The 24,125-nt window shown below is 37.4% G+C and overlaps 2 protein-coding genes across 4 annotated transcripts in view; one reads left to right on the top strand and one right to left on the bottom strand.

Annotated features, from left to right (window-relative positions):
* Nucleotides 1-12,198: 12,198 nt before the first annotated feature.
* On the bottom strand, nt 12,199-22,686 carry CRIPT (CXXC repeat containing interactor of PDZ3 domain). The gene is made up of 5 exons (XM_043468487.1): nt 22,550-22,686; nt 20,268-20,333; nt 16,497-16,551; nt 13,218-13,321; nt 12,199-12,900 (listed from the first exon to the last, which is right to left on the bottom strand). Exons 1-5 carry the CDS (start codon nt 22,563-22,565, stop codon nt 12,836-12,838), a joined length of 306 nt encoding a protein of 101 aa, XP_043324422.1. The 5' UTR covers nt 22,566-22,686; the 3' UTR covers nt 12,199-12,835.
* Nucleotides 22,687-22,762: 76 nt separating this feature from the next.
* PIGF (phosphatidylinositol glycan anchor biosynthesis class F) overlaps nt 22,763-24,125 on the top strand; it is a 30,370-nt gene continuing 29,007 nt past the window's right edge. The window contains exon 1 of one of the 3 annotated variants that reach the window (XM_043468482.1): nt 22,763-22,903. Coding sequence is in view for 2 of the 3 variants with exons in the window: in XM_043468483.1 (XP_043324418.1) it covers nt 23,203-23,226 (24 nt within the window). In the remaining variant the exon portion in view is untranslated. Of the gene's footprint in view, nt 22,904-22,941; nt 23,227-24,125 lie in introns of those variants that run through there. The other 2 variants (XM_043468483.1, XM_043468481.1) reach the window with 2 other exon arrangements.

The raw sequence follows: 24,125 nt of genomic DNA, 5'->3' as shown, positions 1-24,125 counted from the left end.
CACACTAAGCCAATCCCATAGTCTTTTCACATTTCCACCACTCATGGTAGCTTTGTAAGGTAGCTTGGGGATGCTGTAGCTGACACCAACTTCAAAAGGTAAAATTGTACACCAAAAAGGTTCATTTCTGTTCTAATTCAGAGTCATTAAAACAACTCTTCTGTCTGGGCAAATCAATGTGCCTGCCACATTTGCTGTTGCTGTTGAATGGACAGCACAACCCATCCTCTGTCACTACTGGCCACTGAGGCTCAGGCATGTGTAACGTGTACCCTGAATTGAAACGTAGAGCGGGCCCTAATTCTCTTTCAGTAGTTTGAACTGAAACACTAGAGGAAAGAAATGGCTGGTGGTAGAGATGAAGCCAAAAAGGTCACGTGACCTCGGGAATTAGAATGGCCCTTTGTGGTCCTTGTGCCAGATGTGTTCACGATAAAAGCAGAAGTAAAAAAGAGAAAGCGTTTCTGTTTCCAGTTCCAGAGGACTGGCTATTCTTCAGGAATCTTGATATTCCAGTGCAACCACTCTGTGAATTTATAATAGCCTCCCTTTCCCTTTTCTTGACTTGTCTTGATTGGGCCTTTTCTCAGTAAAGCATGTGGTGCTCAACCAGGCACATTTCTTGCCACAAATGACATTTTATTTGGTGTTTCAGATCTACCACCCATGAATGTAAGATTCTATACATCCGACTATGACCTAACTTCTATTCCTGCTGGAGGTAACAATCAAATTTTCCCTGCCAGTGACTTTTAGTCTGTCCTTCCCATTCCCATGTTCCCAGTGTGGCCTAGTTTATCACTCTATCTGAATTTCAGCCACAGTCCTGGAAGGCTCCTTTGCCTCTGCTCATTCCCTATTCTTCTCCATCTGTTGTCCGAGCTCTGAGATTAATACTTATAAAATCTACTTTCATCAAATCACTTTCCAGATTAAAAAGTCCATAATGCTTTCTGACTGCCTCCTGGATTCAATATGATATCAACAAACCAGTCTTTTAGGCTTCATAATCTGATCCCACCTTATTTATTGTATTCATATCTCCCATAATCCTTCAAGATGAACTTCAATTTCAACCACTTAATCTCCAATAAGCTCTGTTAACATCTTTCTCTTCATTCCTACTTCCCAATTATAATATTATCTATAAGAAAGGATGGGAAGGAAAAAAAGGCTGTATCTGTTCTCTTCCACCTGATAGTCCACATTCCAAAGGGTAAGTGTCTGAATACAATTAGAAACATAACAAGTATTAAAAGTACATGAAATTGAAGCTTCTGGATAAAGACAGTGGGATGAAACACATCTAGTTTTCATCCTTCTCAATCTCCCCACATAAAAATACAATAAAGGGGTGGCATAAATCCTAAGGATAAAGAGAGTGAAAGAGGATACCAAAAGAACCAAATTTTGGAGTAGAAAACAGACAAATAGTAATGGACTTGGCAAACTTTGAGAGACCACAAGTAAGTTAGTAAGCTGACATTAAGTGAAGACAAATTGTATAAGCACTCTCAGTTCAGTTCAGTTGCTCAGTCGTGTCCGACTCTTTGCGACTCCATGGACTGCAGCACTCCAGGCTTCTCTGTCCTTCACCAACTCTTGGAGCTTGCTCAGACTCATGTCCATTGAGTCGGTGATGCCGTCCAACCATCTCATCCTCTGTCATCCTCTTCTCCTCCCATCTTCAATCTTTCCCAGCATCAGGGTCTTTTCTAATGAGTCACTTCTTCGCATCTGGTGGCCAGAGTATTGGAGCTTCAGCATCAGTCCTTCCAATGAATATTCAGGACTGATTTCCTTTAGGATTGACTGGTTTGATCTCCTTGCTGTCCAAGGGACTCTTGAGAGTCTTCTCCAACACCACAGTCCAAAAGCATCAATTCTTTGGCGTTCAGCTTTCTTTATGGTCCAACTATCATATCCATACATGACTACTGGACTCTAGAATCCTCAAAAAACTCAAGGATTGATGGCATCTCCAGAAGAGGGGTTAAATGAGGTGTTGAAATAAGGAAGACTGGTTGAATTAAGGTTGCTTGAGGATCAGGTAGCTTCCTGGATTTCTCCTCTTCCCACTCCACATCACTGGTTGATCACCCCTCCCACACTTTGGCCTAAGTCTAGAGGTTTAGGCTTCAGAGATGGGAAAACAGATGGTTTCTGGTTGGAGGAAAACCAGTCATGGTTGAGGGTGGGAAGTACTTAAAACAAGAAAAATAAGCGGATGCATGTATATTGAATACTAAGACTTTCTGCTTCTTCTGACACTTTATCCTTCAGCCAAGAGAAACCGGAGGACTAATCTGTGCAGAATATGACCATCTCAAAAAGAAGTATCTAAACATACTGACTTTAGGAGTCCCTTTGCAAATACCTTAGATAGATCACCCCAAATCAGTGATTCTAAACCTAAGACATATATGGCAAAGTCTGGAGGCATTTTTTTTTTTCACAAAACTTGGTGGGGTGGGGGGTTCTAGCATCTAAAGGGTAGAGGTTAGGGATGCTGCTAAAATATCCTACAATGCACAAGAAAAGCCTCCCACAACAAATGATTACCCAATCTAAAACATCAGTAGTGTTACTGCTGATAACCTCTGCCTTACATGAAACTCATAGTCAACTTCTACCAACACAAGCAGAGTTTCCAATAGTCTCTCCAAGAAAGAAAAAAAGACCAGACACTTGAGGAAAACAAGAACAGAGACCTAAACAAACAGATAAAAGCAACATGGAGGAAACAGAGACTGCGGGAAGAAAAAAACTACAAAACTACACTTGCCTCCCACTTACGACCATGATGGACTACCAGGGGCCAAACAATTAGGAATCCAGACAAGTCTAGAAAACTGTTTTCTGACATTGGACAACAGGACTGACTTTCACATCTAAGTCCTGGATTTGACTTTTGTTTACAAGGATCCAGTTTTAATTTACTGAAGAATTTCCCCACTGATTTATAACGCCACTTGCGTCACATGCCACCTTTCCACACATGTATTCATCTACTCTTTGTTGCTCTGTTTCTGTCTTTGTGCTGGTATAATACTGTCCTCATAATTCAGTTTTATAACAAAATTTGATATTTGGTACATCAAGTCCCTCCAACTTATTAATCATTAAAATTGTCTTTTGGCCCTTTGCTCTTCCATATAAACTTCATTATCAGCTTGCTGAGTTCTGTCTTGTTCAATAAATTTTATAACTTTCTCCAAAAGGACTTGAACACCTTTTGTTATATTTATTTTTATATAGTTTCTATTATATATATTTTCAAATTACATTTAGTTTTTGCTGGTATGCTTAAATGCATTCTGCTTTTGTATACTGATCTCCTTAGCAGTAAATTGCATAAACTCTTTATTCAGTGTAATAATTCATTGGGGATTCTTTGGAAAGCCACAACACAGTGAAATACTGCAAACAATTAGTTTTGTTTTTTCTTTCTGACCTCTATACTTTTTTCCTCTTTGTCTTGTTTAACTGCACTGGCTTTGAATCTCTAGTGCAATGTGAACAGAAATGGTGAGGGACTTCCTTGGTGGCCCAGTGGTAAAGGCTGCACTCACAACGCAGGGGACCTGGGTTTGATCCTTGGTCAGGGAACTAGATCACATGTGGTGCAACTAAGACCCAGAACAGCCAAATGAAAAAAGGCAGATTCTTTACCATCTGAGCCACCAAGGAAGCCCAAATAAAAAAGAAGTGGTAAGAGTAGGCATTCTTGTCTTGTTATTAGTTTCAGAGGTGATACATTTAACACTTGACATGATCTTTGCTGTGGACTTTGATGTTACCTTTTAGGAGGTTAAGAATTTCCATTCTAGTTTTCATTGTTTGTTGGATTTTACCAAAAATGATCATATAGTATTTTTTTTCCCATTTATTTCTTAATGTGGGTAAATGACAGATTTTTAAAAAATGTTGGCCAATCTTGCATTTCTGGGATAAACCTGTATTGGTCACAAAATATTATCAACTGTTAAGAATTGAGCAATTAGTTTTCTAATATTTTCCATCTTTGCTCATGACTGATAATGCTCTGTAATTTTCTTTTCTTTACAGTACTTGCCTGATTTGGGTAACAAGGTTATACTAGCCTTATAAAGTGAGTTAAGTAGTCCCACTTTTTCTCGTTTGAAAAGGTTTGTGTAAGTCTGGAATCACTTAATAGAATTTTGGTATAATTCACCTGCAAAATTATCTCATTCTTATGTTTGATTCCTGATAAAATTTCTTTAGTGACTATAGGATCTTTCAGGTTTTAAATTTATTCTTGTCAACTTCAATAATTATTTTTATAGGAAAATATCCATTTCATCTATTTTTCAAATATACTGACATGTGTCCACGGTATTCTTTTTCTTTGCTGTGTCTAGAATTAAGCTCTAATATCTATTAAAATTGTCTATTTCTGATTTTTTAAAAATCAGTCTTGCTATAGGTTTGAGTACTGGTCTTTATAAAGAATGAATTTTTTGAGCTCTATTCATTTCCTATTGTACCTTAGTTTTACATGTGATTCATTTATAATCTTATTTTTATTAATTCCTTACCCTTACTTTCTTTGGATTTGTTTTCTAACTTCAATTCTTAGCTCACTGTCAGACTTTCTTTTCTTTCTAGATAAGCATTTAAAGCTATACACAACCCTCTGAATTCCACTTTAGTTGTATCCCACAAGTTTTGATAATTATTATTTGATCTTAAGTAAATTCTAATTCAACAATGACTGTTTGGACTCAGTTATTTAGAAGCATGTTTTATCCAAATACAGTTGTCCCTCCGTATCTGCAGGGGACTGTTTTCAGGATCACCCTCCACAATACACCACAATTTGCAGATGTTCAAGTCCCTTATATCAAATGGTGTAGTATTTCCATATAAACTATGCACAGCTTTCCTACCATATACTTTGAATCATCTCTAGATTACTTATAATGCCTATAATACTATGTAAATAGTTGTAAATACAGTGTAAAGGCTGTCTAAATAGTTGCCAGCACATGGCAAATCCAAGTTTTGCTTTTCAGAACTTTCTGGAAATTTTGGGGGGAATATTTTCAATCCGTGGTTGGTTGAATTTGTGGATGCAGAACCCAAGGATAGAGGGCCGACTATACACACTCTAAAAAAAATTATCTTTCTGTTGTTGATTTCTAACCTGTGTTATGATTAGACATTGGTCTTTCTGGTATCAAATCTCTGAAAATTGTTGACATACGTCTTATGGCTTAGTACATGATTTTTTGCTAATGGTTGTATGCTTAACAATGCATATTATTCAGTTACTGAGATGATCTTTTCTGTGTCCATTAGATCAAGTTATTAATTGTACTGTTCAAATCTTACTGAATTTTTAATATTTCTGCTGTTTGATCAATTAGTGCAAGAAGTATATAAAACCTTTCACTACAACAGTTTCTTCAATTCTTCCTTTATATATTTTGAAGATATCAGCAGTATACAACCAAGACTTGTTTTTATCTTCTTGGAAACTTGAACCTTTTATCAGTATGTAATGGTCTTTTTTTCCTCTAGTAATGCTTCTGACCTGAAGACTTTCTTTCTCTATATTACTATAGCCACGTTAGTTTTCTTTTAATTAATGTTTGCCTGGTATACTTTCCCATCCTTTTACTATAAATGTACATTCAGCATATGGCTGGAACTTTAAAAGAAATGTGATAATTTGTTTCCTTTAACTGGAAAATTTAGTATATTCACATCATTTGTGTTAGAGATACATTTGAATTTATTTCCTCCATATTACTTTGCTCCGTCTGTTTTCTAAATGTCTTTTCCCAGCACTCTCCTTTTTTGACTTCTTTTGGATTGATATATTTTCTCTTACTCCATATACCTCAGTTTGGAAAATATACTCTTTATTTTATTCTTTGTTAAGAAATTTTAACATGTATGCTTTAAAATGTATTTTTTAACTTAACCAAGTTGAAAATCTGTCAATACCTTTTTCTTCTTGAGTAGTTAATCTGATCAACTATTTTATTATTTTCCAGTATTTTAGTTATTAACTCCACAAACTACATGTTAACATGTTTCATAATCAATGTTTGTCCATACTTAGCTGCATATTTATCATTTTATGGAACTGACCATTCTCTCTTGTATTTCATTAATTTTTGAGCTCATTTTCTTCTTCCTGAAATATGCCTTTTCGAATGTCCTCTACTGAGGATTTGGTTGATTTAAAGTCACCTGCTTGCCTAAAAATGTCTATCTCATCCTTGTTCTTAAGGAGAGATTTTAATTTTCTTCCCCATGTCTTCCCAAGGCTAAGGCTAGGATAAAAACATATTCCCACTGCCTTTTTCTAAGAGGAGTTTTATAGTAAATACACTGAAAACACTGCCTTGTAGGGATCCATGCTTTATGCACCTATGTCTGATCTAACCTTCCCACCTTGCTCAAGTCCAGGGCTTTGTCATCTATGCACTTGATGCTTTAAGTAGGTTTTAGACACTGACAGGTTGGAAGATAATTCTTTTAAGGCAAGCATGGGCTTTGGTACTAATGTACATTTTGGACTTCTTTTTCTTTGTTTCTGGGCTCTAAGAATCATCATTATTTCCTGCCAGTTAATAGGTACACAGAAATTTTATATACTTATATGAATATGTATACATGTAAATAAATGGCTTACAGTATTTTTATTGTATGACTAAGTTTCTCTGGCTATCTTTTCACAATGTTGTTGGAGACTTAAGTCCCTCTATTTGTCCGTCTAAAACTGCAAATCTTTTATAGCATGATGGAAAATTAAAAACCAAGAAAGAACACCATTGCCCTCTAGTGGAGGAACTTACTATTAGAACATATAAAGGAGACCCACTATAACTCAACTTCTCATTTCCTCATTTAGTCAACAAGGCAGTCAAATCTTTTAACAGGTCATTCGAATCTGTCCCTTCATTTCCATTCTCTGAGTCTCACCTTAGTAGAGTTCCTTTTTTTTCTGCTAGAATTGCTGTTTTTGAAACGGTCTCTCTCTTTAGTTACTATTCTTTCAATATATTTTCTTTGTACCTTACTTTTATAATACTATATTAATTGATAGGTTGTTTATGACAGTCTTGCTGATGGTTATCAGCAAAAAACTTGTAGCCAATAAAAGTATTCTGATTAGGGGTGAGAACATAGTATAGATTTAATAAACGTTAGGTGAATTGAAACAAGTATTTAGTACCAGTTATTCACTTACCAAATTTATCTGGGAGGCAGTGTAAGCACAAAAATTCCCAAGCTTTTATCCTGCACTAACATACTGATGAACGACATTCACATGTATCATTCTGTTGGCTTACTTAGATTTTTAAGAAACTTTTTTTAAGAAACAATTTTTAATTGCAAAATACATGAGCAGTATTAAACAATTCAGAGTTCTGCAATAATGATGCTGGAGACCCAGGTTCTCACTGTGGAAGAAGATACAAATATCAAATGGGTAAAGGCAAGAAAGAACCCTGTGGGGCTGGTTTGGAATTGAAGGTATTAGAGAAACTGGTGATTTCTAATAAATGTTTCTTAGTTCTTTCTGTTGAAGGACCCTATAAGCAATGACAAGCCAGCAGGTCTAGATCTTAGTTTCTAAATACCATTGTCCACTAAAAAAAACTAAGGATCTTTGGAGAAATGGCTGATTCCAAGGATGGGTGAAGGGAAAACAACAAGATAAACTTGGAACATTTTGTGCTAGAGAGTAACAAATTTCTCAAAGAACAATAAAAACATGTCAAAAAGACTCAGAAGCCAGCCTAAAAGGTCTCCCACTGACCAAATATGGAACAATTTGACATTAAAACAAATGAGAGTAACAGATGAATAAAATAGGAATTTATGAGTTCATACGAAAAGAAGCGAGAAAAGGAATCTTTTCTTTATAGTAGAATGCCAACTAATAAATGTGGGAGAATGAGAGAACTGGAAAACTATCATTTGGCAGCTATCAGAGTTAACAATTCAACCAAGAAGCATCAATGGATGCTAAACTTAGTGTATGAAAGTTTGCTGAGAAACAGAATATTTACAGTCTCAAAGTATCTGCCCACAAAATGCTTGCTAACTTAAAAGAAAAAAATTAGAAACTTCACAGTGGAAAAATCTAGCAGACACCACCAAAAATAAGCGATCAAAACAAACGGCTTGTGATGGAGCCACCAATGCCGTGATTCGACGCACTGAGAAGGACACTGTCACTTCTGTGGTACTCCTGCCAAAAAGATACAAGCTCAATTTAATCATAAACGAACATCGGAAAACCTCAAATTAAGGGGCACTTCATATACATAAGTAGTCTTGACATTTCTGAGAGACAGACTGAAGAACTGCTCCAGACTAAAGGAGACTAGAGACTTGACAGCTAAATGGAATGTGTTGTTCTGGATTGAATCCTGGACCAATTCACCCCTGCCCCTCTCCCCGGCCATTACTGGAACAACCAGTGAAATGTGGAAAATATTAGATACTGTATTAATGCTAGTGTTCTGATTTTGATAATTATGCTGTAGTTATATAAGAAAATACCCTTATTCTTAGAGAATACACACTTATTTGGGGTAAAGAGGAAATCACCTGTAAGTAATATTCAAGTGGTCAGAAAAAAAGCATTTATTCTACACTTATGATAAATAGATAAAGGGAAACCTCTTCTTTAGAGTAGTATGACAACTAATTAATATAGAAAGAATAACGTAGGTAGAAAAATCACAATTTTGTAAACATCACAGTAAAAGTTTATTCAGACAAGAATTATCAAAAGATGCTACATCTAGGAGGGGAAGGTTTGACAAGAAATAGAACATCAAACAACCTGGGTCTCAAAGTTTCTCCTCACAAATTATCTACTAATTGCAAAAGTTAAAACAGGAACTAACTATACAGTGGAGAAACTGGACAACATCTTACTCAAGCGATAAAATTAACATCACCAATAAGAGGCAAGGGGACATTCTGAGAGCCTGGATATGACACTGAGAGGACACATCATTCACAGTATTTCAGCCCACACTGTATAATCCAAATGTAACCATAAGGAAGAATCAGAAAAACCCAAACTGAAGGATAATCTATACTTTAACTGTCCTGTATTCTCCAAATAAATACTATAAAAGACAAGGAAAGGCTGAAGAACTGGTCCAGATTAGAGTGATGATATTCTAACATATGATCCTGGGTTAGAGCCTGTAGCTGTAAAAAAAATTTACCAATAGGACAACAAATGGAACTGGGACAAGGACTATAGATTATATGAAAATATTAATGTTAAATTCCTGAATTTGATAACCATACTTCACATGCTTGCTCTTATGAAGTATATATGTAGTATTAAAGGGTGTGATTTCTGCAATGTATTCATCATGTGGTCAAAAAAATGTGTAACGAGACAGAAAATGGTAAAGCAAATAGAAACATTAACAAGCTGAAGTGCAGAACAATGTATATATTTCTTCTGCCTGAAATTCTCAAAAAATAAATATGTATCTATGCATGTAAATATATATTTCTAGGATACTAAAATTATTAGTACTCTCCTGCTCCCCCAGGTAAAGGAATTAGAAGCTAAAAAGTACTAGGTAGTTGGCATGAGGCTGTAAAGGGTTAAGTCTCTCTTTTCTCAACCCTTAGTTCTATTCCACAGAGAAAACCGGATCAGTGGCTTTCAGATGTTTTCTATTTGTATACATAAACCTCTGCACAAATACACAAATCTTGTATTATTTTGATGGCTGCATATTTTAATGAGTGAAAGTACTTAAGAAATTTTCTGTTGGTATTTGTTTCTGACATACATACATTAAATACAATCTGAGATTTTTTTTAAAAAATGTTATTTAACTTGATAAAGGCTAGATGTGATCTTAATCCTGTCATCTTAATGTTATATTTTCTATTTTTTAATTTCTTAAAAAATTTTTTTAAAAAAATATTTTATGTTTTATTTTGGGACTTTCTTCCTCTTTTAATAACTTCTATTCAACTTACAGCAGTCACATTGTTATTTCAACAATATGAAGGTTTATAACACTTATACTACTCCGAGGTATAACACTGACAAATATCTTCACAGAACAACCTGAGTCTGGCCACTGGATCATTTACAGTAGAAGGCTAGTCAGGCATGAATAGGAAATATGAGTTGTGGAAATCCACATCCCAGTTGATACTTGAAAAATGTACTTTCCCAAAGTTGACCAATGCAGCTTTTAATGGATCTGGGTCACTCTCTTAATCAGGTCCTATTATGTATCCTTTGTGTTGATTTTAGCTTAAAATCCCAAATTAAAGCATGAGAAGATACTTCTTGCCCTCAGAGCTATTGTTATTATATTTTTCATTATTGCTATGATCTTTCTGGGTAAGAATAAGAACGTATCCTAGGGGGAAAAAACCTTATAGATAAAATTAAGCAGTTAAAACTTTAAATACTTTCCATAGTAGTTTTAAAACAAATAAAAATGTGGTATTTATACCATGTGTATCATCATTGTATCTAGTCAACCATTTTATAGTGATACATCTTTATACTACACTTGGAAATGGGGAATACTTTTTTTGGCCTCCCACAGTAAGCTTGTTTCAAAAGCAGAAGTCCTGTACCTCTAAAGGCAGCAAAAGAAAAGGCTTTGTCTGAAACCTGAAAGTGAACAGACAGCCCAAAAATAAACCCACACACATAAAATACACAATGGAAAAAAGACAATCTCTTCAGCAAGTAGTGTTAAGGGAAAGTTGGACAGCTGCACGTGAATCAATGTAGTCAGAACACACAGAACACACCCTCTCACCACACACAAAAATAAACTCAATATGGCTTAAACGCTTAATAAGACGTGATACTGATACCATAAAACTCCTAAGAGAATGCAGGCAAAACATTCTCTGAAATAAATCGTACCCATGTTTCTTAGGTCAGTCTACCAAAGCAATAGAAACAAAAGCAAAATTAAACCAACTGGACCTAATCAAACTTATAAGCTTTTGTATAACAAAGGAAATCATATACAAAATGAAAAGAACCACCTACAGGCTTGGAGAAAATATTTACAAATGATGTGACTGACAAGTGCTTTATTTCCAAAACACACAAACAGTTCACGTAATTCAACACAAAACCCAAACCACCCAACCAAAAAATGGGCAGAAGACCTAGACACTTCTCCAAAGAAGACATACAGATGGCCAACAGGCACATGAGAAGATGTTCAACGTCACTAATTATTAGAGAGAAGCAAATCAAAACTACAGTGAAGTACCACCTCACACCAGTCAGAAAGGCTATCATTGTAAAGTCTACCAATAACAAATGCTAGAGAGGGTATGGAGAAGAGGGAACCCCCTTACAGTGTAGGAATATGAGTTGGTACAGTCACTATGGAAAACAGTATGAGTGTTCCTCAAAAAACTAAAAATTGAACTAACATATGATCCAGCAATCCAACTCCTGGGCATATATTCAGACAAAACTACAATTCAAAAGACTGACACATACAATGGAATATTACTCAGTCATAAAAAGAATGAAATAATGTCCAATTAACATGACGGCCTTAGAAATTACTGTACTAAGTGAGGTCAGAAAGACAGATATCATATGATTTCACTTAAAGGCAGAATCTAAAATATGACACAAACGAACCTATCTAAGAAACAGAAACAGACTCGTAGACAAAGAGAACAGCCTTGTGACTGCCGAGGGGGCTGTCAGGGTCGGGAGATGGATTGGGAGTTAGGGGTTAGCAGATGCACAGAATGGATAAACAACAGGGTCTTACTGCATAGCACAGGGAACTGTATTCAATGTCTTGCGATATACCATAATGGCAAAGAATTTAAAAAACAATGTATATATACGTATAACTGAATCATTCTGTTGTCTACAGCAGAAATTAACACAACACTATAAATCAACTACACTATAGTTAAAAAAAAGAAACCTCAAAGCAGTCTTTTAGCAGTCTATATTAAATATATATTTAAAAAAAGAGTCAAAATGTTTGCTTTGTCCATTTATTTTTGGTGGGGGAGGGAAAAGAAGAGGTTAAAAAAATGTTTGGTGTCTGCTTCAAAGCACTTTCCCAAAGAATGGTGATTCATTCACTATACATCATTATGGATGCACAATGTTCTTCTGGCTTTCATGATGGTCTGAATTCAAGGTGATATGTGTTTTTCTGAAATCCAGTGTATTTTTTGGACATATGTGGGTTGTCCCTTGAGTTTCTGTTCTCATATGAAAGGTACTGGCACGTTGGCTTCACAAATGAATAAAAAATAACATAAAAACAACTTTTGTTTAATTTGGGTCTGGGATAATTTATTTAAGGAACTATTAAACAACAATGGGCTCAGATATTTAAATGTCCTATGATACTGCAATTAATTAAGGAACGGCTGATTCTAAAGTTACACAACCAACAGGGAATGAGGGAAGGATTACAAGTCCGAATGCCAAATTCAAAGCCATATATCAATAACTTCCTTCTTTTGCAATATCTATAATGTAGAGGGAAAAAGAATAAAAATTATGAGTAATGATAAATTAAAAAGTGCATACAGAACTAGGAAAATACTTTTGTTAGATTTGCTACTTACTCCAGTTAAATAAGATGTTTGTAAAGAAAATAAAAGCTTAAGGCAGAAAACTAGTTACATTGCTGCTGAATTTCTTAACAGCAAAAGAAAGAATACCAGTCTACTTCCCTGGTTTAATTGTCTTAAGACATGTTATTTTGTAACTTGAACATCTAAGTTGTGCCTTGAAAATTCAAAGCAAAAAGTAAAATTGTACAGAAAACCAGAAACTTCAGTACACTTAAACAGACGTTTGCTTGTAGTTTTTGGTATCCAAAACCTTTTTTCCACACATAGCGCAGATGCCTAAAACAAACAAACAGAAAACTCATGTAAGCAATCAAATGTTAACAACAGCTAATTATATCAATCAAATATTTAACTAATACCAATGATTTGGTTTATTTAAGTCACTGCCAAAGGTAAAAAAAAGAACAGCATCAGAAAAGAGAAAATGTATATATTTTTAACTATGATAAGTTCTATATATTTTGCCTTAGAAAAAAGAGCATTTATTTGACAAATAAGATTTATGAAGGGCTACTTTTTTACTGTGTTATCCAAATCAGTATCAAAAGAAGTACTTTGATATGAATATAAAAGTGGTATTAAGAGAAACTCACCCTTTTTGTAGGCACAGCCCTGGCAATAATGAGAACCCGGTTGGTGTACAGAACTTTTACAAATTCTGCAAGTGGAGAACTTATTCTTTCCATATGGATCAAATCTAGAGATTTTTTTTAAAAAAAGAAAAATGTACAATACAATAGAAATACTCTTAAATAACCTCACTTAAGCAACAAATGTGATTAATCTATGCTTTCTGCTCCCTCTATAAAACTCTACAAAATTGATAGGAATAGCACTCTTCTAACTGGCTACTCTCTTAACATACCTGCACACTTCTGCCCCTTCCATGTAAGCTGTATGCTTATAAAGAGTCATCTGTACTTAATCCCAAACCTGTTTGTAATAGTTGTATTTGTCAATCTATTCATGTGATACAATTAAATATTACGGAAACTCATGAAATGAAGAGTACAAAAAATGTAACTGATCTATTAAAAACTAAGTGAATACTTTAGGATGACCAGGAAAGAGTGAATCATTAAAACTGCTACAGCATTAGTCATGGGTAAGAAAACTTAAAAATTGAGAAAAAATTCTAAATGGAAGGACTTGGCCCTTGAAAAGTGTCAGTTCTTGAGCTACTTTAAAGATACTGAAAATATATATTCTGGTTATGATTTGTATAAGGCAAATGATAAAGTAGAATCATATTCAAAAAGTCTTATCTCAATGTAAAATGATTGATGAAATATATGTACAGCTATGTGCTTTGACTTAAAATAAGGTATGTGTATCTCTTCATGATTGCCTAGTTTAACTGATATTTTCAATTAACTGATGTAAACTTCTTTGTATAAAAAAGTTTCTATTAAATGAAAATGTCATCTTACTGTAACTGGAGTGCAAAATAACTTTAGAGGAAATACTTTCCATCAAATTGGCAATAACTTTTTGTAACTGAACTCATATACCAAATACCAACACTGTCCAGACCTGGTTTCTTCTCTTGGGTACAATACGAGAGCTCATTTTTCAAAGGTTAATTTTTCTAAATCCAAAAGAATGTCACTTTACTTCCCACAAGGGAAGTTAAAAGTGAACCTGATTCTTCCTTTGAATAATAAGCTCAATTTGTTTGGACCTACAAGTCTACAGATTACTTTTTCTTAGAATCATATTTTTTCCTAAAATGTACATTTTAATATATTAGAAATCTTATGTATACTTCCCAAAATGAGACATTTAAAATACCCCAAAGTAATAGCTACTTATTAATGATACTGAAGTCAGTTTGGGAGCATAAAGGAACTAGAAGGACCTAAAACTGTATGCTCTGTAAAAGAAACAACTTGGTCAATAATAACTGAATGATCTCAGAAGACATCAATACGTCAGTCAACAATACACAATGAGACAATGTACTGAAGTTTAAGTCTATTATGCTATTTTATACTCATTATTTAATAAACACCTCTATGTGTAAGGCACTTTATGTATTAGAAGCTTTATTATTAAAAGCCAAAGATGAACTTGACAAAGCTTCTGTCCTCATCCAGTTGACATTTGTGAGAGGAGACAGACAGTAAGTAAGGAGACAACCACACTTTTAAGATAGTAATACCTGTCGTAGAGAAAATTCAAAGAGGATAGTGTGGTGGACAGGAGGGGAAGGAAGGAATGAAGGAAGACATTAGTTTAGATGCTGGTTAGGGACTGTCTCTGAAGAAATGACATTTCAGCTGCAACTCAAGTAACCAGAAGGAGCCGGCTATGTGAGCTCTTAGGGATGAGTTCTAGTAAGAGAGCACAGTAAGCAAAACCTCTTCCAATGAGAGTGGGCTTGGTAAATCTGATTCAAGAGTTGGCTCAATGGGAAGTCACAGAGGTAGGAGGGGCCAGACCATAAAGGACCCTGTGAGAATGTGGCACAGGGCCTGGATTTTATTCAATGTAAAAAGAAACTCAATGGACAGTTTTGAGCAAAGGAGTTACATATCCTTTAAGGAACCACTCTGATTATTATGAGAATGAAGTATAGGGAATCAGAGAGGAAACAGGGAGACAGAAGCTATTACAGTATTCAATAAGAAATAATAATGATGGTTTAGAAGTGGATAATAGCAGTGAGATGAACAGAAGAAGGTGGATTCAGGTTACTTTTTGGTAGTAGAGCCATAGAACTCACTAATGGCTTTGGGAAGTGAATGAAATGAAGAAATCAACGAGGAATTTTGGTTTGTACAAGCAGGTTGAACCCCAGAGCCATGATGAGAAGACTATGATTAGACTGAAGGAAAAAGAGGATGCTTGTCAAACATCAAATTAGAAAAGTCAAGGAGGCAACTGGATATATGTCTGGAGTTCAGAAAAGTCAGGATGAGATATACATGTGGAAGTCATTAACATACAGTTTGAATTTAAAGGTGTTGGACTAAAGTCACTTGGGGAGAGATAGCAAATTTATAAATGGGGAAAAAAAGTCTAGGATTAAGTCTAGAAGCACTGGACTGAGAAGGAACAGTTAAGAGGAGTTAAGAGGAAAGGAGAATGTGGTATCTCAAAGCCAAGAGAATAAATGGTTGCAAAAAAAAAAAAAGAGAGAGAGACAGCACACTTTTGAAAGGTTAAGAAAGGTAAGAACTGAGAAGCAGCCAACAGTTTCAAAGGTCATGTGTGATCTTGACAAGAGTAGGTTTATGAGTGTGGTAGAGAGGGAGGCCTGACTACAGTGGCTGAAGGCTGAATATAACTTAATGACACTGAGAAAGTACTCTCTAGATATGGCTTTTGAAAACTTCTGCTATAAAAGGAAGCAAGAAAATGGATGGCAGCTGGAAGAATTTATGGAGCTTTTAAAACTGAATATAGTAGAGCATGGTGTCAAAAATTGTTTTTATGGTAGGAGACATTTTTATCCCCATTCCTTGGTAAAAAAGCAATGTCCAGGAAAGTTAAGGAACTGTTTTGACTTGCTTAAGGTTATAGAACTAGACAGTAAAAAAGTCTAGATTCAAATTTATGTCTGACTTTAGAGCTCATGATCTGTCCACATTTGTCTGCTGCCTGTGATTCATAGAAAAACTAAGAACTAGAAAAAATAAGTACTATTTTCTGGTCAAATTATAAAAATAATATATATCTTCATATATTGATACAGTGAAAAGAACAGGGTAAAACCAATAGGATGTAACAGATAGCTTGGTTATACACCCTGGGAGGTACCTAAGTCTATGCTTTATTAAAACACAATGAGGCAAAACAAGTTCATTCCAATATACTTAATATTAAAGAGTGGAAATTTATGACTGCTTTACAGATGATCTTTTACTTACCTTGCTTTTTTTGAGGTCAAAGCCTTATTTTCATTCAGCTTTCTTCCACCACTTTCTGCATTGAAATATACACACACTTTAGTGGGTTATTTCTACACATTTCACATAATAACATAGCCATGCAACATTTAACAATTAGAAAGTCATCTTTTGACTTCTAACCAATCAGTTCAGTTCAGTTGCTCAGTCGTGTCCAACTCTTTGCAACCCCAAGGACTGCAGCACGCCAGGCTTCCTTGTCCATCACCAACTCCCAGCGCCTACAGAAACTCATGTACATTGAGTCAGTGATGCCATCCAACCATCTCATCCTCTGTTGTCCCCTTCTCCTCTTGTCTTCAATCTTTCCCAGCAGCAGGATCTTTGCATAATGCAGTTTTTCCCATCACGTGGCCAAAGTAATGGAGTTTCAGCTTTAGCATCAGTCCTTTCAATGAATATTCAGGACTGATTTCCTTTAGGATGGACTGGTTGGATCTCCTTGCAGTCCAAGAGACTCTCAGAAGTCTTCTCCAACACCACAGTTCAAAAGTATCTATTCTTCTGTGCTCAGCTTTCTTTATAGTCCAACTCTCACATCCATACATGACTACTGGAAAAACCATAGCTTTGACTAGACAGACCTTTGTTGGCAAAGTAATGTCTCTGCTTTTTAATATGCTGTTTAGGTTGGTCATAACTTTTCTTCCAAAGAGTAAGTATCTTTTAACTTCATGGCTGCACTCACCATCTGCAGTGATTCTGGAGCCCCTAAAAATAAAGTCTCTCATTGTTTCCATTGTTTCCCCATCTATTTGCCATGAAGTGATGGGACCAGATGCCATGATCTTAGTTTTCTGAACGTTGAGTTTTAAGCCAACTTTTTCACTCTCCTCTTTCACTTTCATCAAGAGGCTCTCTAGTTCTTCTTCAGTTTTCGCCGTAAGGGTGGTGTCATCTGCATATCTGAGGTTATTGATATTTCTCCCGGCAATCTTGATTCCACCTTGTGCTTCATCCAGCCCAGTGTTTCTCATGATGTACTCTGCATATGAGTTAAAAAAACAGGGTGACAATATGCAGCCTTGACGTACTCCTTTCCTGATCTGGAACCAGTCTGTTGTTCCACGTCCAGTTCTAACTGTTGCTTCTTGACCTGCATACAGATTTCTCAAGAGACAGGTCAGGTGGTCTGGTATTTCCATGTCTTGAAGAACTTTCCAGTTTGTTGTGATCCACACAGTCAAAGGTTTTGGTGTAGTCAATAAAGCAGAAGTAGATGTTTTACTGGAACTCTCTTGCTTTTTCAATGATGCAACAGATGTTGGTAATTTGATCTCTGGTTCCTCTGCCTTTTCTAAAACCAGCTTGAACATCTGGAAGTTCATGGTTCACATACTGTTGAAGCCTGGCTTGGAGGATTTTGGGCATCACTTTGCTAGTGTGTGAGATGAGTGCAATTGTGCAGTAGTTTGAACATTCTTTGGCATTGCCTTTCTTTGGCATTGGAATGAAAACTGATCTTTTCCAGTCCTGTGGCCACTGCTGCGTTTTCCAAATTTGCTGGCATATTGAGTGCAGCACTTTCACAGCATCATCTTTTAGGATTTGAAATAGCTCACCTGGAATTCCATCACCTCCACTAGCTTTGTTCGTAGTGATGCTTTCTAAGGCCCACATGACTTTGCATTCCAGGAATTCTGGCTCTAGGTGAGTGATCACACCATCGTGGTTATCTGGGTCATGAATATCTTTTTTGTATAGTTCGTCTGTGTATTCTTGCTGCCTCTTCTTAATATCTTCTGCTTCTGTTAGGTCCATACCATTTCTGTCCTTTATTGTGCTCATCTTTGCTTGAAATGTTCCCTTGGTATCTCTAATTTTCTTGAAGAGATCTCTAGTCTTTCCCATTCTATTGTTTGCCTCTATTTCTTTGCACTGATCACTGAGGAAGGCTTTCTTATCTCTCCTTGCTATTCTTTGGAACTCTGCATTCAAATGGGTATATCTTTCCTTTTCTCCTTTGCCTTTAGCTTCTCTTCTTTTCACAGCTATTGGTAAGGCCTCCTCAGACAGCCATTTTGCTTTTCTGCGTTTCTTTTTCTTGGGATGGTCTTTTCCCTGTCTCCTGTACAATGTCACAAACCTCCGTCCATAGTTCATCGGGCACTCTGTCAGATCTAGTCCCTTAAATCTCTTTCTCACTTCCACTGCATAATTGTAAGGGATGTGATTTAGGTCATACCTGAATGGTCTAGTGGCTTTCCCTACTTTCTTCAATTTAAGTCTGAATTTGGCAAGAAGGAGTTCATGATCTGAGCCACAGTCAGCTCCTGGTCTTGTTTTTGCTGACTGTATAGAGCTTCTCCATCTTTGGCTGCAAAGAATAAAATCAATCTGATTTGGGTGTTGATCATCTGGTGATGTCCATGTGTAGAGTCTCTCTTGTGTTGTTGGAAGAGGTTGTTTGCTATGACCAGTGCATTACCTTGGCAAAACTCTATTAGCCTTTGCCCAGCTTCATTCCGTACTCCAAGGCCAAATTTGCCTGTTACTCCAGGTGTTTCTTGACTTCCTACTTTTGAATTCCTGTCCTCTATAATGAAAAGGACATCTTTTTTGGGTGTTAGTTCTAGAAGGTCTTGTAGGTCTTCATAAAACCATTCAACTTTAGCTTCTTCAGCATTACTGGTTGGGGCACAGACCTGGATTACTGTGATACTGAACGGTTTGCCTTGCAAATGAACAAAGATCATTCTGTTGTTTTTGAGACTGCATCTAAGTACTGCATTTTGGACACTTTTTGTTGATTATGATGGCTATTCCATTTCTTGTAAGGAATTCTTGCCCACAGTAGTAGATATGATAGTCATCTGAGTTAAATTCACCCGTTCCAGTCCATTTTAGTTCACTGATTCATAAAATGTTGATGTTCACTCTTGCCATCTCCTGTTTGACCACTTCCAGTTTGCGTTAATTCATGGACCTAACCTTCCAGGTAGACTAGCCTATATCAACATTGTCAAAAATCTTCATTTAAAAGCCAAGTTTTCAAGACACTACTTAAAAATAAAAGAATTTTTTACTAAGAGAATAAAATTTGGATAAAAGGCAATCATTACAGGAACTCCCTGGCAGTCCACGGTTAAGACTCTGCGCTTTCACTGCCAAGAGGGTGGATCGATCCCTAATCAGGGAACTATGATCCTGCAAACTTCACAGCATGGTTGGGGATGGGGGACAGGGTGTGGTGGTAGAAAAAAAGCAATCATCTTATTCCTCAGACTCAATGTAGGACTTTGGGAATGGGTCTATATTTACTCTATCTAATGTAAAATCTAGACACCACTACTTTAGTGCCAATGACATTGAATAGCGAAAATATTTTTTTGTTTCCTCTGAAAAAATCCTCACTGTAATTAATGATTATAACAGTGAAAACATTTAAATAATTTGTTCAAGAATATAAAAATCAGGTGAAGAAAAGGGACTTTCAATACTAACCCTAATTAAGCTTAATCAAATCAATTATTAATACTATGATGCACTCGTTGCTTAAAATTCATTTTTTTGCTATTTCCTTTCTACCACATCAGGAACCCTGATGTGTCACTGAAAGAACAAAATAGAAGAATATATTAAAACAGTTGGGAGATCTAGTATTCTTTAATGTCTAATAAATGAACTATGCTGTACATATAACAATATTTCATTTTACAAATAATGTGAAAATGGAAACATTACTTACAGGAATTATCTCATTCAATATCTATGTTCTAAAAGGAAAAATACCTGTGGTATTCCTTGCACCATCTTTCCATGTATCTGGAGTGATAACAGTACCAAGTTTCTTTTCACCTATTATAAAAAGACAGTAAAAACAAGGGGGATTAGTGTTTACTATCTAATAAATACACTACATTATGCCTAAAGTTCACAATGGTATCACCAGTCACAATGTACAAGCCTGTTAATGCTGGGGTCAGGGCCACTGAACTGAGACTTAAGGTATTAACTGTGGGCAATGGATAACTGACTCTCAAGTAAAATTTGTGGATAACAGGATGGCTTATAATAGGCTTCCTCTGTACATGTATAAACAGATCTGATAAATCTATTCATTCCATAAATATTTACTAAGCATCTCTGATGTATAAGCCATTGTACAAAGCATAGAGAAAAGTAAAATGAATTAGATAAAGGTCTAGATTTCAAGGAGTTTATAGCACACTGATTTCCCTAACAGTAGTCCTTAGTCTGAGTCTCACAGGTAGGCCACAGACAATATATGAGTAAGACGAAACCGTACAGAAACTTCTTGTATATTCATTTTTAAGTAGGCTATATTAAGTCCACAGCTTTCATCACATTCTCAAAGGGCTCAGAGAACCACCCCCAAAAGTTAAGAACTATTCAACTAAAATATAAGCTGGAAAATAAACAGTATAACAATTCAGAACTGTAGTACTAGGAGAAATCTCATGGAAGAAAAAAATAACCTTGATCAGGGAAATCCAGGAAACCTTTGTGGGGAAGGCAATAGAGAGGGTTAGTGGCAATGGGACTGGTAAGAGAGAGGAGAAAAGAGGATGAAGGTAACCTGGATAAAGGACACATCCTGGGGAAAGGCATGGAAAACTCAGGGTATGTACATACAGGCATACAAAACAGTTTGGTTTGGCTGAAGTGAAGAAAATAAGGAAAATAAGGGTTAGTGGAAATGAAGTTTAAAACGTAAGCTAAGGCTTTATTGTGGAGGGTCCTTCCGAATGCCAGGCTCCAAATATAAAAAGACCAAATTATTTTCTGTACTCTGAAAATTTAATAAAGAAACCATCCATGGTCATTCTTTCACCTAATACAAAAACTCTGATTCAAACTCATGGGTGTCTGTGTTCAAAGTTTTATATACTATGGGGATATAAACAAAATGGATCATGTTAATTATCAGGCTATGAGGACTTGAATCTTTTTTACAGAAGAGTCAAGATATACCTAACGGTAGGAAAAAGGTATTTGAGGATATGACAGCTCATTTTAAACCTATAAACAGTATGTGAAGTCAAAAAATCATATTTTCTAGAACTCTCAAGGGTTGGCATTAGAGTCACTGAATAGCAACTATAAGGAGGAAAGTGTTAGTTGCTCAGTCCTGTCTGACTCTTTGCGACCTCATGGACTGTAACCTGCCAAGCTGCTCTGTCCACGGACTTCTCCAGGCAAGAATACAGGAGTGGGTTGCCATTCCCTTCTCCAGGTGATCTTCTGGACCCTGGGATGGAACCCGGGTCTACCTGCATTGCAGGAAGATTCTATAGATTCTGAGCCATCAGGGAAGTCCCTAAGGAGGAAAGACTTCTCTAAAAGCCAGAGAAAACTACAGAGACTTCTTTGAAGATGGTAAGATTCTCCTAGCCCCATGCCTCAGTACTCTAGGCATTCATGCAAAGAGCACTTAAGCCATTGGGTGGGATCCTGATTTAGGCTTGTTAGATAAAGTACAGGACACCCAGTGAGATTTAAATTTCAGATAAACAAAGAATACATTTTCAGTAAAGAATATCGTAAAAGTGCGTGCTTTGGGACAAAACACTTAATAGTAGTAGGAGCAGCAAACAGGGCCAGGCCTCAAAAATAGCATAGGACATATTCACACTAAAAGTTATTCGTTGTTTACCTGAAATTCAAATTTAACTGGGCGTCCGGTACTTTTATTTGCTAAATCCAGCAACTCCAGATGTTGTGGAAGTGATTTTTAAGATCCATTCCAACCCTGAGGGTCTGTGAAGCGAGGGAGCCTGTCAAGAAGCAGCACAGGATGATAGCCGGGGTCGAGGGGAAGCAACCGAAATAGACAAAACGGAGCAAAACTGGGACCACCCTGAATCCAACAGATACAGGACTATACGGTCATTGGGGAGGGGCCAGAATGGTCAAATAGCAAGAAAGAAGGACAGAGACTTAAGAGTCAGAAGCCTGTGGCCGAAGGATAAACAAAAAAAGGGCAAAGTTCCCGGGGAGTTCGAATTAGGGTCTCCCAGCCTCTTTCTCCCGGAGAAGTCTCCTTAACTCACATTTTTCGCACACCATCCTTTCGCGACGATACCCTCAGCTGCAGTACAAGCAGCAGCTGGAAGATATCAACACTACAGCCAGGAAAGAACTCCTCTTCCGGGTTACTAAAACTCACTTCCGGCCCCACCCGCCCTTCGCCCCGCCTATCCTGCACCTGGAAAGCAGCGGGAGGAATAAACGCGAGAGCGAAGGCGGGGCTGCCTTCTTGGTCCGCCCCTCCACTTCTGCGATTGGCTGTGAGGCCTTGGGTCTCCGCCCCACAGGCTGCGCCTGCGCGAGGCTCAGGGCAGTGAGTGGCACCTGATGGTGGGAGGTAGTAATCCTCCCTTCCATTCCGCGGGTGGGAGAGATAGGTAAGCCCAGCCGAACGCCCCCCGCATGCAAGCCTCCCGAGGCTGCAGGCCACTTTCGCCAACTGGCCGGAAATCTGTGTCCCCGGCCAATTGACGCCTGCCTGCCCCTCGAGCGCCGCCCTTCCGGCGTTACCCAAGGGCTGCCCTGATGGACTGACCTCTTTCGGATACGTCTTTCTGTGTCTGTACCTCCGTTTCTCTTGGTCTCCGCCTCTGTGTTCTTTGATTATGCTTCTCAGCTCGTCCCTCGCTGCCCACACTCCGGTCGGCTGAGGCAGGCTTAGGCAGAGTCCGGAGCGATGCAATTTGGGATGAAGCTGCAGGTTAATGTCCCGCCAAGGCTCCTCTAGGAGTCGCTCAGAAGGGCCTTCTCTACCTCTGCAAGCCTTGAATGCCTGGGTCAGGTCTGACAGCGGATTCCGGGTTCCTGGCCACCTGAGAGGGCACCTGACCAGAGTCGTCCTCGGCTGGCCAGGGCCTGACACAGGGCTGGTTTCTCAGAAGGGCAGCACTGGACCAACTCTTTGTTCACTCACTCATTCCGCAAGCCATCTGAGTTTGGGTGCCGCTCACTGTGTTAGGTCCAGATCTGCTCGGTCAGTTGGGATTCTGAGGGTGGCCCAGAAAAATATCTGAAGGGTTGTCTATTGAGAGAATATATTCTAGATTTCCCTCCCCGCCCCTCAGCTGAGCGTAGCACCTGTGAGAAACATTTCCTTTCTTGCCATTCATTCCCTTCTTGACCCCTTGGTGCGTATATATCAGCGAGGCTAGGTTTTGAAATGGCTTTAGCACTTGAGAGCTTGAGACCTTGGAGTATTTCTTAATCTGTTTTAGCCTGTTTCCTTATCAGTAAAGTATTAATGTTTGCATTTGAAAAGTGTAGTGTGAATTAGAATGTTGGGATAAGGTGTGGATTCGCCCTTTTGCCCTGTGGGCGCCCTGTGTGTGTGTGTGTTTATAAAATATATACATATATATATATATATATATATATATAGGCTTCCCTGGTGTCTCAGTGGTAGGTAGAGTGCTCAGTCACTCAGTCCTGTTCGACTCTCTGTGACCCTGTGGGCTATAGCCTGTCAGGCTCCTCTATCCATGGGATTTTCTGGGCAAGAATACTGGAGTGGGTTGCCATTTCCTTCTCCATAGTGGTAAAGAATCTGCCTGCAAAGCAGGAAACTCAGGAGACCTGAGTTCAATTTTGGCTGGAACAATC

This window comes from Cervus canadensis, chromosome 5 (assembly GCF_019320065.1).
Source record: "Cervus canadensis isolate Bull #8, Minnesota chromosome 5, ASM1932006v1, whole genome shotgun sequence".
Taxonomy (NCBI): domain Eukaryota; kingdom Metazoa; phylum Chordata; class Mammalia; order Artiodactyla; family Cervidae; genus Cervus; species Cervus canadensis.
The sequence above is the reverse complement of the archived record's forward strand: the minus strand, read 5'-3'. Positions and strand labels throughout refer to the sequence as shown.